General features: G+C 44.6%; 1 protein-coding gene across 1 annotated transcript in view; it reads right to left on the reverse strand.

Moving 5' to 3' along the window:
• The window catches only part of inpp5d (inositol polyphosphate-5-phosphatase D), a 114311-nt gene that overhangs the window by 37713 nt on the left and 61969 nt on the right, over positions 1 to 14629 (reverse strand). Inside the window, exons 13-18 of the mRNA XM_043701883.1 lie at positions 13252 to 13369; positions 10901 to 10997; positions 8590 to 8728; positions 7065 to 7173; positions 4707 to 4795; positions 2266 to 2347 (exon numbers count right to left, since the gene is read on the reverse strand). Coding sequence (XP_043557818.1) covers positions 2266 to 2347; positions 4707 to 4795; positions 7065 to 7173; positions 8590 to 8728; positions 10901 to 10997; positions 13252 to 13369 — 634 coding nt within the window. The remainder of the gene's footprint in view (positions 1 to 2265; positions 2348 to 4706; positions 4796 to 7064; positions 7174 to 8589; positions 8729 to 10900; positions 10998 to 13251; positions 13370 to 14629) is intronic.

Consider the following 14629-nt stretch of genomic DNA (forward strand, 5'->3'; position numbering starts at 1 on the left):
TTTCTTACTTCCATTCATATATATTCTACATCTTCTGATTCTGGATAATTTTTTATTCAATCCCTTACCAATAATGCTACCCTTCCTTCCCGCCTGTCCTTTCCAAAAGTCACATACTCCAGAATATTTAGTCCCTAGCGCTGATCTCCTTATAACCATATCTCTGTAATCATTCCACCAACCTGTATTAATGCAGTTGATTCATTGACTTTGTTGTGAATACTACACGCATTCAGGAAAAAAGCCATTAATTTTGCCTTTTTACCACTTTTTATATGTTAATGACACCCAACAGTACTTCATCCAGAATGCCCTTGACTTCTGTATGACTACATTATCAGGCTCTCCATCTGACATTCATTGCTGGATGACCAGAAATTTCCTCCAATTAAATAGTAGGAAGACTAAAGGCATTGTTTTCATCCCTCCTATTAATACTTTTCATTCATTGCTGACTCCATCTATCTCCCAGTAACTATCTGAGGATAAACCGGACTGTATGCAATCTTAGTGTATTATTTGATCTCAAGTTGAGTTTCTGACCTCCAATGCACTCGATTCTATGTTCTGGTTCTATGCTCAAAACATCACACAAAGCCTTCACCTAGACCTTTCCTACGGCCAGGCTTAACATTCCAACATACTCTTACCACAGTTTACATTCCATAAATATCAGCTCATCCAATATACATCCTAACTCACATCAAGTCTTGTTCACCTTTCATCCCAGTAATCTCTGACCTACACTAGTTCTCAGTTGAGAAATGTCTGAATTGTACTTGCTTTGGAAACCTCCATGGCTTTGCCCATCCCTATCCTTATGTCCTTCTCCAGACCCACTTATCTATGGGACATCTGTTCATCTAATTCTGGCTTCTTGAACAAATTTTGATTACCTTACCATCGGTCGCTATGGCTCAGGTACTAAGCTCTGGAATCCCCTCCCTAACTTCACTTTCTTCTCTAAACTGCTCCTTAAAACCAGTCTCTCTGACTAAATGTCAATCACCTGTCCTAGTATCTCCTGAAGTGGCTCTGGGTCAGAGTGAGAGTGAGAGACTCCACTGCTACTCTACTCATCATCACTCCACTCCATGCCTATAGCTGTTGTAGCAATGGGGAGGTGTGACAAAAGATCATCACCAAGTCCCACTGTACCTTCAGTCAAGCGAAGGGTGATAACAGATCATCAAAAAAAATGGCAAATAGTCTCTGCTGCTGCAAATCTAAATCATTTTGGCAATATTTTTGCTACAACTATTCCCCTTAAAGAGTCCCAGCATCTCGAACCTGTCTGCACACAATGATGATTTTCCACCCTTGGGGCAGAAGAAAAACCCATTCAGTTTTCACCACAAACTTTTTGTAAACTCAGAGTCATACAGCACTCGTTGGTTCAACTCATTCATGCCGATCAGACATCCCAATATGAACTAGTCCCATTTGCCAACATTTGGCCCATATCCCTTTAAACCCTTCCCATTCACGTACCCATCCAGATGCCTTTTAAATGTTGTAATTGTAGCTATCTCCACCACTTCCTCTGGCAGCTCGTTCCATACAGGCACCACCCTCTGCACGATAATGTTACCCTCTAACAGATGATAATATTTGACAAATGCCTTTCGTGATTATGATAGAGTTAGATAAGGTGAACAAAGGATAGTCCCCTTGTCCCTTTCACTGATGCTACAAGAATTGTGCAACCCAGGTTTAAGGTTATGCGCAAGCGACAGAGGGGGTTCATGGGGAAGAACTTTTTTTTAATGCAGTGAGTGGTGATGACTTGGATTTCACTGTCAAGAGGGTGGTAGAAGGGAAGGTGATCGATGACTTCAATGGTTTCTTTTGTGGGGACTAACACGAGTGGCATAAGAACGTTCTTTTGCTCGGGGATACTCCAACATCCTCTTTATTCGTGGCCCCTAGGAAACCTGATGCTTCATGTGGTCCACTATTGACTACCTGGTTGCTCTGAATTTCTGTGCTGGTACCTCCTTCTATTAATAATCCAGAGTCATTATGGCACAGAAGACCATTCGGCCCACTCGCTGGCTGTCTTTACAGCAATCCCATATATCAGCTCTGTCCCCATAACCCTGACTTTATTTTCCTCATGCAGCCCAATAAAATTTTGAAATCATAGGCAAAAAGAGTTCCTGTTCAACCTTTCACGGTTGGGTGATGAGAGAATGATATTATAAATGCACACAAGTCAGTGGAAGCAGATCAGGTTCATACAATAAGGCTAGTAATCCTGCTCACCATAAGACTGACACATGACATGTACGTTGGGGTAGCTTTTCCATAGTACTCGATCACACCAGGATGGCAGGTTGTACTTTAGCTGAGGAGAGAACAATTAGTTACTGGCCATATAGGAGGAAACCTCTATGCTTAATACAGTTCCTTCCGAAAGCTCCACTTTTATGGCGCTTTACCCTCTACAGTAATCTATCTGAGATTTCTAACCAATCGTCCAGGATCTCATCGCACATTCTCACCTCTCATCCATCCCTGGTTTTCACTACTCCAACAATGGCCATCACATTTTCGGTTATCCACGAGGACTGGAATTTCCTCCCTAAAGTTTGCCTTTTAACTCTCACTTCTCCCCTTTTAAGATGTGCTTAAAACCCTTGTCTGGTTGACTCAGCCTTTTATTGCCTGTCCCAACATGTGGCTTGGTGTCAGATGTTGTTTGGTAACATGGCCCCGTGAAGTGCCTTGGAACGTATCCTTGTTATAAATGTAATTTATTATCATTGAGGTCAGAAGCTGCTATCAGGTCTGGTCAAAGCTGCAACTCAACCATTGGGCAATTGTTTATTCACAGACAGCCCATCTGCACCAAGTGTTGGAGACTGGGTCTCTCTGGAGTACATGGTCTTTGTACTGAGAATTAATGGGCCCCTTACCACGGCTAAAGGTTTCAAGATCATACTCTTTTGAATGTGCTCCATCTAGAAGACAGGAATAGACATAGCAGGGCCTTGGGGTAGCACAGAAATAGAGATGGCAGTGACTATTCACAGGGTCAGCAGAGGTAGACAAGACTCAAAAAACACAACCCTTCGAGTAAAAAGATTTGAGTGAATAGATTCTAGCTGGTGTTTGAAACAAGGTGAGCCTAAAAGTAGCACCACTATCTGATGTGCCTCAGCTTCATCCTGCTCCAAGGATAATTTCCCAAGCATGGGATAGGAAGGGTCAGAGCAGCAGGGTTAACCTCCTCATCTTCATGAGATAGCTAGCCAAGTAAATTAATCAGTGGTGATGTAAGATCAATCGATGGTGGTTACTGGAGATAATCCAGCTTGACTCCAGGGTCCCTGAGGTGGAAGAGACTGGTTTAACTGCCTGGAGGTGGTGATCTCCCTGTAGCAGACCAGAGGACCAGGCCTCCAGGCAGGCGTAGACACCCTTCCTGCCTGGGTATAAGAATGAGCAGAGACTGCTTTTCAGGTGGCTCCACCCACTCCCCTACAGTGCCAGACCCAGCTACAAACGCCATTTCATGTTATCAGTTAAAAAAAAACAATGTGGAGAGAAGGCAGCTCTATTTTGACACATCCACCCTTACTTCCTGCCTGGTCTGGAAAATCTTGACCGTAATGTTGAACAGCTAGGGCCTGAACAAACCTTTCCCATCATGGAGAAGAGAACCCCAGAGACTGAGAGGCAGCCAGACCAGAAGAATAGCATTGACCAGATAAACATGGAGCAGATTATGCCCTATGATAGTGTGCAGCAATCAGGTCAGTGATCCAGGGTAATAAACTACCCAAAACCATTAAAACACAACCCAGAATGGATAACATTTGCTTGCTTTAGGATGAGCTGATATAAAGAGAGTCACAAACCTTCACCCACTCAGTAGGCATTCAATGTGAGTCACTGTGAATGATTGCTCATCATTCTGGGGAAGCTCGCTGTACTGTACACACATTCACAAATGTAGGATTGCATTTACTGCAAAGTGATATCGTCTACAGGGAATGCTCTGAACCAATATACATTTTAGTTCATTGACAAACACTTGCTGTCACTAGTTTTTTGAATGCTATTTAACAGGGTAAGATATTTGCCAACATAGGGTATGGTAAATATATGCTGAAAATGTGTTGCTGGAAAAGCGCAGCAGGTGACCTGCTGCGCTTTTCCAGCAACACATTTTCAGCTCTGATCTCCAGCATCTGCAGCCCTCACTTTCTCTCTATGGTAAATATATGGCAAAGTGTATTAGAACTAGGTCAATTACAACGGTTACACACATATGGGTCCACGACGTAGTACATTATACCGTCTCTGGGCACAGAAAGAACTCTACTTGTCCTCTGTGTGTATTGTTTGGAAGGAACAAGAAAGGTGATGGTATTCCCAGGACCTTGTCTTTCCAGATTGTGGCAGTTGTGGATATGGAAGATATCGTGAGAAAACTGATTCAGCAGGCCAGTATGAAAAAAGGAGAATCTATATATTGGTCTGATAGGACTCCCATTCTGAGAGTAGATCTAAGCTGTGTTGTTGAAATAATGTAGAAGTTACACTCTGTACCTCAACCATTTTGTATGCAAAACTATAGCACACTACATAGAATTAAATAAAGCTGTAGCACCATAACTTATTCCAATGCGATATCATTCATGAAAAAATATATATGAAAAAATGTAAACTCCGACTGGAGCAATAATTGTGATGCTCACTCCTGTAGGCTTCTGTTTGATGAAGTTGTACATCTCTCTGCTATCTCGTTCATAGCGATAAGTTGGAGGGAAGGTGATGTCTTCTTCCTCTGCAAAGTGAAAAAATATAATGATAAAGTGATTTCCTGCTTTTTCTCTCCCTGCCCGCAGCCAAACATGATACAGTCTGCCTTGCTGTCCCACCTTATCGCACTGTGACAAGGAAGGCCAGGCTCCTGGACATTGCTGACTTCTCAGCTCAGCAGCTTGGGGAGATCAGAGTTTCTCATACCCCTTAGTACATAGATAGCTCAGCTCGGGCAGGCCTTCAGGTGCAGGGTACCCAGAATGCACACATCTGGAGCAGGACTCCAGAACACCCCGAGATGTGCCTGGCTCACACTTAGACCCAGAGTAGAGCTGCCACAGACTCTGACATCTTGTTCCATTGGACAGTGTTCAAATTCAGGAACCCACCTTTAGCACATAACTACTTTCTGTCTCCAATTCCCTCTCACTCCCTCTAAGACATTCATTCTACCTCCATAACTAAGCATTTATCTCCTTTGGCTTGGTATCAGTTTGTGTTTGATGCTCCAGTGAAGCAGCTTGGGTTCTTTCACAACATAAGTGGTGCTATGTAAACGTAATGAGGCCACTGTTGATATGCACTGTTTCAATAGAGACTGCTGTCCTTCTGAGATCTTCAAAGACCAACATTCAAAAGAACCACCTTCTAGGTGATTGGCTTCACACCACGCCAGGTAACCACTGAGACATTGAGTTCATATTAAATTTTTCTTCCATGCTCCAGACCATTTCCAAATCAGAACAAACCTTTACTACCAGTGCATTTACTAGTGATCCAATCAGGATCTGCATTTCAGATCAATATTCCAGTAATAATCTATGTTCCATGTTGAAGTTGATTCCCTCCTGTAATAGCTTGAATCATAGAACTGTACCTCAGATTATTTGTCTAGCTATTTACACCTGTTCTGGGTTCTCTGAAAAGTGCTATCCATCTAAGTCAATTCTCCTGCTTCTTTTGACCAAAATTAACTCCATCCACTACTTCAGACAGCAATGGAGTTTGTTGCTCATTTCTCCAATCCTGGCCTATAGTCTTCCCAGTCATTGCCAACCCTGGTCCATATTTTCCCAATCCCAATTACCGTTACCAGCCCTGCTCCTCAGCCGCTGCAATTCCCTGTAGTCCTTGTCGCACCAGCCCACCTCTTTCTCATTCCACATTCAGAATTTCCCTGATGTTGCACGAGTCCAATCTTCCATCTTCTTCATTGCTGCACTACCTGAAGGAGCCAATGGGTGCCTATAGGCTTAGTGTTAACATGCCCATGGTCCCTGATCACCTGCATCTCTGGACTACCCAGTTGTTGGGATTGCCCTCTCCCTGCCTGTAGTCTTGCACCAAGTTTCCAGAATCCCCCTGTTTATAAACACGTACTACCTCATTTCAATAAGTTGCCCACCTCAATCCAAATTCTCTTTACTCTTCATGTCTAATAAAGTTTTACTACTTAGTGTGTAGTTGTCTCATTCTACCTCCAAAAAAGAAAGGCTACTTGTTTTTCCACACTAAGTATCATTTGATGTCAATCTTCCCAAAGTGTAGTGAGCAAAAGTACCACAGATTATGGTGGTTTACGGATTCTCAGCACAACTTATTTTGTGATACTGTGGAGTTTGTGGACTGAGCATATATTGGCTGTGGGTGACCCCGCCCACTTTTCCATTTTGTAAAAACTCTTTGTTATGCTTTGAGTTGCACTTCAGACCCCTGCACCCGATATTTGGACATCTGGTGCGGAGGGGTGTGGGTATACCTGAGGACCTCCTCATGGGCCTAGCCAGGCTGGCCATCAACAGGCCAAGGCAGTGAGCTGTGGAGGGGAGTCATTCCTACTGATTATTCCTATTCCCTGGTTATATTCACGCCCTTAATGAGCTTTGAATGTAAATGAATTCATTGGACAACAAGGGTGATTTGCGGTGCTGGTTAATAGATGAAAAAAAAATCAACAACGGGGGTGACTTAGTGATGGGGAATAAAAAACATTCAGATGTGTGTAGGAGCACTTCTGGATGTAATAAAAAGAAAAATAAAGGGAACCAGAAATAAGCAAAGCTACCAAAAGTTGTCTTCTACTTCTGGGAAAACAGGAAGCAAAGGTCAATTAGAAGGATTGTTGCGAGAACTTCATTCATGGCCTTTGTAAGTATGAGGTGGACATCTGTTTTAACAGAGGCAGCAAAAAACTCAAAGAGTGTTCATTGTGTCTCTCCTGGAAGTTCAGGCTGAGGCCTAGACCCTTCACTTTACCCAAGATCGCTTGCATTATTGCTACATGCTCTTACGGAATTGAAGGAAAACCTTCTTGTCATTCTTCTCCATGATGAGCTGGTCCTTGGTTAGTAGCTCCTGGTACTGCTGTTGTTTGATCTTCTCCACAATATTCTCAGCCTCCTGCTCAAAATGGAGAGGTTAGATCACAATGTCATCCTGCACAAAAAGACCTACCCCAGTGAGGAGTCACTTTCATTGTGTTTTGGCAAAAATGGCCACCCCCCTCCCCCGTAGAATCCATTTAAAATAATACAATGTTTTGGATTGTTGGTCCAGTTATTACAATAGACTTAAAATGGTCACAGAGCTGGTTTGCTGCCTGAAAGACTCTCATTTGAAAAACGTGCTGATTATATGGAAAGACAATGATGCCATGAGTGTCGCTGTCCAGGGAGCATCATATCTTCCTTTTCAGAAATGTAAAGGGTATCTTCGGTGCGTGAGGTGAGGCCTACCTTGAGTTGGGATATTGATAAGAATACAGTAGACAGGATCAGGAATAGGCCATACAGCACATTGAACCTACTTCATTCTTTAATAAAATCCTGAATGGATTTCTTTTGTTTTATTTCTTCTTGGGTTGTGGACCTTGTTGGTTGGGCCCGCATTTATTACTATCCTCATCACCCTAGAGGTGGTAGCTGTAAACAGTGCTTGGGGTAGGTTGATAGACTAACAGTGAAGTTAGGAAAGGGTTTTGACTGAAAATTAATGACTTGATGCTAATCAACTTCACTTTCCCTCAATGACCCATATCTATTGAATCCATTAGTGCCTAAATATCTATTGATCATAGTCTTGAATATGCTCCCATTGAAAATCCACAGAAAGCTAAGATTCAGAAGCATAGGTAACTGCTCAGACCCTGTGTAAAATACCTCACCTCTGTCAGGTTGGCACTGGGAGTAGAGGTAGCATTGTAAGGAGCGCACAGCTCAAGTGATTCAAGGCATAAGCTCTTATCTGCACAATTGACAAGGCATTGCATTGGGCAAGTGATTTAGCTTAATCCTCAGACAGTGTTGGGGTGACATGGACTTCCCACCTTTCAAAAGAAACAAAACTTGCATCCCTTTAGGCTGACATAGACATGAGGTACATGGTGGCCCAGTGGTTAGCACTGCTGCCTCACAGCGCCAGAGACCCGGGTTCAATTCCCGCCTCAGGCGACTGACTGTGTGGAGTTTGCACGTTCTCCCCGTGTCTGCGTGGGTTTCCTCCGGGTGCTCCGGTTTCCTCCCACAGTCCAAAGATGTGCAGGTCAGGTGAATTGGCCATGCTAAATTGCCCGTAGTGTTAGGTAAGGGGTAAATGTAGGGGTATGGGTGGGTTGCGCTTCGGCGGGTCGGTGTGGACTTGTTGGGCCGAAGGGCCTGTTTCCACATTGTAATGTAATCTAATCTAATAATCTAAAACTCGCTGTGGTATTTCAACATTGACCAGCACCTTCAGTAGAGTAGGGGGTGAATAAAGACAATAAACAAAAATGCGATTTGTGAAATGGTCATGAAAGATACCATAGTCTGCTGCTCTGACCTGTGTTGGAAGCTCCACTCTGTAGTTCAAATCTCCAAGCCAGAACAGATGTGTGAACCGATTGGTAATGTCAAATGGACCTAACTTCTTATCTCCGAGGCTCAGAAAGCGCAGGATATTGATATAGTTCTGATTTCGCCTGCCAAAGGAGAAAATGAGAAATAGATCAGAACAAACCAATGTCCTTAAGGAAATAGATCCCTTTAAAATTACTTTAAATTCCTTTGTTAAAATGCATTTACCCTTCCTGCCACTTGAGTGTAGGTGTTCAGAGAATCATACCCCACATAACAAGGCACTTGATCCATCATGGCCATACTAACCTTCGGAAAGAGTGTGCCAGTTAATTTCAAACCCATAGCCTTTCAAAAGGTTTTCAAGATTTTATTCAAGTTGCTTTTATGAGTTAGTTTTGTACCTGCTTCCAAACATCCTTTCAGGCAGTGTGTTCCGGATCACAACAACTTGTTCAGAAGTATTTCCATTTATATCTTCTTTTACTTCAGTCCTCCAGGAATCCAGACACCCAGACCAGACATAACACATCAAGGTCACTCAACTCAGCATGGTCAGAGTGGGATCTTGCTGGCCCATGTTGCTCCAAATGGCATATTTATCATTCAATCAGCCAGTGATAGCTTCTTGGGAGAAAGGTTTGCATCACACAGTACCTTTATGACCCAAGGCCATCCCAATGCCTAACAGTCAAAAAGCATTGAAAAGAGAAGTCTCTGTTGAAACAGAGAAGAAGGTCACAGCAGGGAACTTGTGCACAGCAGGATCTCATCGAGGGCTTTTTCAGTCCCACAGAAAATGATGGTCAGGACTCCAGCGGTAGCCCCCACTCGTCTTGGAATAACACCAGGGGATGTTTTACATCGATCTGAGACAGCAGGCTCTGCCTCAGTTTGAAGGTGAACTCATTTATTCAGCAGTGCAGCACTCCCTCAGTACCACAAGTGTGTGTGTGTGTGTGAGCCTAGATTAGTTCCTCAGGTAGCCGCAGTGGGATTCAAACCCATGATGTGCAGGTTGAGAGGGGAGATGATTATCAGGGACTCATGACTAAAACGTGAAATTCTTTGGTCAGTATGAAAATAAATTCCAACTCTTGGAATTACTGCTGAGCCAAGAGTTTACTTAATCCTAGTGAGATGATTTTAACTCAGTCTTAACGCATAGGTAGCAACTGGAGTTAAAACTGAAGTGATACATTTACCAGTTGCTTAACACCTCAATGATTGTTTCGAGCCTGATGTTGCCTTGAGCCATTTTAATGAAGTGCTTGGAATTGATGCTCCAATCAGTACGGAAGTTTATAACTCCCAGCAGAGGTCTGGCCTGAGCATGTTTCAAACATTCTTCTGGGGCAGATGGAATTCAGAGGTACCTTCAGGACCCAATCTCCACCTGCTTTAGTTCCTCCATCATCGAAACCTACAAAAACCCCACCTCCAGTAACTTAGCCATCTGCAACCCACACAGCCCAAAACTCAACTCATCTTCTCAACTTAGGAGCTGCCAAATAGCCTTTGGATGCCTGCTACAAGTGGGTATCATTTTAGTGGAATTCAAATATGGCATGCCACTGCAAATCCCAGGGAGTCAGCCAGCCAGCAGAGAGCAGCATGGTAGCTCAGTGGTTAGCACTGTTGCCTCACAGAGCCAGGGACTCGGGTTCGATTCCACTTTTGCGCTACAGTCCGTGTGGTGTACACACATTCTCCCAGTGTCTGTGTGGGTTTCCTCTGGGTGCTCCAGCTTCTTCCCACAGACCAAACATGTGTAGGTTAGATAGATTGGCCAAATTAAATTGCCCATAGTGTCCAGCGGTGTGTAGGCTAGGTGCATTAGCCATGGGAAATGCAGGGTTGCAAAGACAGTGTAGGGGAATGGGATGCTTTTCAGTGGGTCGCGTGGACTCAATGGCCTGTTTCCACAATGTAGGGATTCCATAATCTGTATTTCCTCTTGAAAGTTTGAACTGCCTTCCATATCATTGACGTAAGCACAGAAAGTTGCAATGGTATCACCAATCCTTGGGATCTTTTGAGTTTTCGACAGATAATTTGACAGGACACTTCCAGAAAAGGTCAAGGAGATCCACTAAGCGGCACTTGCATCTTCTGAATCAATGATGAGTGATTACCTTGTTATCATTGCACAGATATACATCTTTTGAGTAACTATTGTGAGATACAGTGTTTGTTTCAATGAACGCCACTATTCCAATGAATTTTACATGAATTAAAGATTTGCGAAGTACCACCGCGTGTCTATGAGAAGCCCATCAGTTTCATTCTACTCTTACCTTAGCTTTTTCTCACTTCCTGAGGTCAGGTGACTGTTGACAAATCCAAAGGATGTACCGTTAAACATGAAAGACACTCCCACCGCACCTTTGTTACCTGAAAATTAAAATACACAGTCACACATTAGCGTGTAAAGCAAAAATCCTTACTCAGTAACATCAGCCATCCAAATACATCAAATGTTATTATTAACCATTCATATACACCACACCTAACAATCATCCAAATTGTCCACATCCCAATTTGAATCATTACAATATTCCACATCTAATCACCAGTGATTGTTCCAATTAATTCAAACATGACTTTTATCATCTAAAAGGAGATACTGACTCCTTCAGATTAACTGGGACTGAGACCTGTGTCATAAAACTGAAAAGACAAAACCATCCCAGACTATACAATCAAGCAGTCCTAAACATTCTTAGAATTCAGTTCTGAACAGTTTGAAGGTTACTGTTCTAGCCAGTCCCAGAGTGTGAAAGGACAATGTCTGACCCACTGTCCCAGTCAGTCCCAGAGTGTGAAAGGACAGTGTCTGACCCACTGTCCCAGAGTGTGAAAGGACAGCGTCTGACCCACTGTCCCAGTTAGTCCTAGAGTGTGAAAGGATAGTGTCTGACCCACTGTCCCAGTCAGTCCCAGAATGTGAATGGACAGTGTCTGACACACTGTCCCATACAGTCCCAGAGTGTGAAAGGATAGTGTCTGACCCACTGTCCCAGTCAGTCCCAGAGTGTGAAAGGACAGTGTCTGACCCACTGTCCCAGTCAGTCCCAGAGTGTGAAAGGACAGTGCCTGACCCGCTGTTCCAGTCAGTCCCAGAGTGTGAAAGGACAGTGTCTGACCCGCAGTCCCAGAGTGTGAAAGGACAGTGTCTGACCCACTTTCCCAGTCAGTCCCAGAGTGTGAAAGGACAGTGTCTGACCCACTGTCCCAGTCAGTCCCAAAGTGTGAAAGGACAGTGTCTGACCCACTGTCCCAGTCAGTCCCAGAATGTGAAAGGACAGTGTCTGACCCACTGTCCCAGTCAGTCCCAGAGTGTGAAAGGACAGTGTCTGACCCACTGTCCCAGCCAGCCCCATTGTCCTAACCAACAGAGAATGTGAAAGCTGTTCATGTTTAGTCCTGGTTCTCAGCAAGTCCATTATTTGAATAATTTGCTGTTCCAGAATTATTCATATTTTAAGATTGTTTTGCTTAACTTTAACCTAGGTCCCACATTTGTTGGCCTTCCGTGTTACAGGAAAGATGAGCAAAAAAGAATGTTGTCCACATAAAAGTGTCACGCGACAAGTCGGTTTGTACTTTCTCAATTCCTCTTTCTTGTTCCTTTCTCAGAATACACACAGAGAACAAGAAAAGTTCTTTCTATGCCCATAGACAATATAATCTGCCATTTCATGGACCCAGCTGTGTGTAACTGCCATAATTGACCTATGTTTGAAACACTATCATATCAAAGACCCGAAGTCGGTAAAAGTCTTACCCTGTTAAATAGCATTCAAAAAGCTAGTGACAGCAAGTGTTTGTCAATGAACTAAGATGTATATTGGTTCAGAGCATTCCCTGTAGACGATATCACTTTGCAGTAAATGCAATCCTACATTCGTGAATGTGTGTACAGTACAGAGAGCTTCCCCAGAATGATGAGCAATCATTCACAGTGACTCGCATTGAATGCCTACTGAGTGAGTGAAGGTTTGTGACTCTCTTTATATCAGCTCATACTAAAGCAATCAAACGTTATCCATTCTGGGTTGTGTTTTAATGGTTTTGGGTAGTTTATCATCCTGGATCACTGATCTGATTGCTGAACACACTATCACGGGGCATTACCTGTACACTATTCAATGCCACTGTATCAAGATTTATATTGCACCAACTGAGGTCTTTTTCTTGTCCTGTCATCGTGATCAGGCAGTGTACAGCTTAAACCTGTTCTACTTTCTCAAATCCTGAGTGTGGTACACCCCAGGGCCCTTAGTACAATTTACCTCAAGGTCCAGAGTGCAGTATATCCTAGTCCCAGAGTGTGAAAGGACAGTGTCTGACCCACTGTCCCAGTCAGTCCCAGAGTGTGAAAGGACAGTGTCTGAACCACTCTCCCAGCCAGTCCAAAGTGTGTGAAAGGTCAGTGTCTGACCCACTCTCCCAGCCAGTTCAAAGTGTGTGAAAGGTCAGTGTCTGACCCACTGCCCCAGTCAATCCCAGAGTGTGAAAGGACAGTGTTTGCCCAATACTGAACAACTCCTACAACCTCTTTATTGCACCACCAGGAAGATCAGCCATTGAAAGAATAGCTTCCCACAAGACTGTTCTAAATTAATGACTCAGAAATCTTTTGTACCTAGAGCATTGGCGATGCCAGTTTTAACGCTGCTGGTAGAAATGTGGCTGATCCGGTTTTCATGCTCCGGTTTTGCCAGAATAACTATCCGGATATTCCATAGGGTCTGTGTTGCGATCTGTGAAACAAAAGTACATTCAAAACATCAGAAAAGGGGTAAGTGAAATCTGTTTCATTGTGATGTAAGTCCCTCTTGTTGCATTTGGTGATGGAGGCTGGCTGGAGGAGATGGGGTCAGTTTTGATGGGTAATGGTGTAGTTGAGGGAGTGTCTGGCCTTGGCAGGGGATGGTGTGGGTGAGGGAGTGGCTGCATTTGGCACGGGATGGTGTAGGTGAGGGAGTACCCGAGTTTGGCGGGGATGGTGTAGGCGAGGGAGTGCCTGGTTTGGGCAGGGGATGGTGTAGATTAAGGAGTGCCCGGGTTTGGCAGGGGATGGTGTACATTAGGGAGGGCCTGGTTTTGGCAGGGGATGGTGTAACTGAGTCAGTGCCTGGTTTTGGAGGTGGATGGTGTAGGTGAGGGAGCTCCCGGTTTTGGCAGGGGATGGTGTAGGTGAGAGAGTGACTGGTTTTGGGAGGGGATGGTGTAGGTGAGGGAGTGTCTGGCCTTGGCAGGGGATGGCGTAGGTGAGGGAGTGCCTGGTTTTGGCAGGAGATGATATAGGTAAGGGAGTGCCTGGTTTTGGCAGGGGATGGTTCAGGTGAAAAAGCGTCTGGCCTTGGCAGGGGATGGTATAGGTGAGGGAGTGCCTGATTTTGGCAGGGGTGGTATAGGTGAGGGAGTGCCTGATTTTGGCAGGGGGTGGTATAGGTGAGGGTGTGCCTCATTTTGGCAGGGGGTGGTGCAAGTGTGTCAGTGCCCGGTTTTGGCAGGGGATGGCGTAGGTGAGGGAGTGACTGGTTTTGGCAGGGGGTGGTATAGGTAAGGGTGTGCCTGGTTTTGGCAGGGGATGATGTACGTGAGGGAGTGCCTGGTTTTGGGAGGGGATGGTGTAGGTGAGTCAGTGCCCGGTTTTGGCAGGGGATGGTATAAGTGAGTCACTGCCCGGTTTTGGCAGGGGATGGTGTAGGTGAGGGAATGTCTGCCCTGGCAGGGGATTGGTGTAGGTGAGGGAGTGCTGGGTTTTGGCAGGGGATGGTGTAGGTAAGGGAGTGCCTGGTTTTGGAGGGTCATGGTGAATGTGAGGGAGTGCCTGGTTTTGGCAGGGGATAGTGTAGGTGAGGGTGTGCCTGGTTTTGGTGGGTCATGGTGAAGGTGAGGGTGTCCCGGTTTTGGCAAGAGATGGCGAAGGTGAGGGACTGTCTGGCTTTGGCAGGGGATGGTGTAGATGAGGGTGTGCCTGGTTTTGGCAGAGGATGGTATAGGTGAGGGAGTGC

This window comes from Chiloscyllium plagiosum, chromosome 13 (genome assembly GCF_004010195.1).
Source record: "Chiloscyllium plagiosum isolate BGI_BamShark_2017 chromosome 13, ASM401019v2, whole genome shotgun sequence".
NCBI lineage: Eukaryota > Metazoa > Chordata > Chondrichthyes > Orectolobiformes > Hemiscylliidae > Chiloscyllium > Chiloscyllium plagiosum.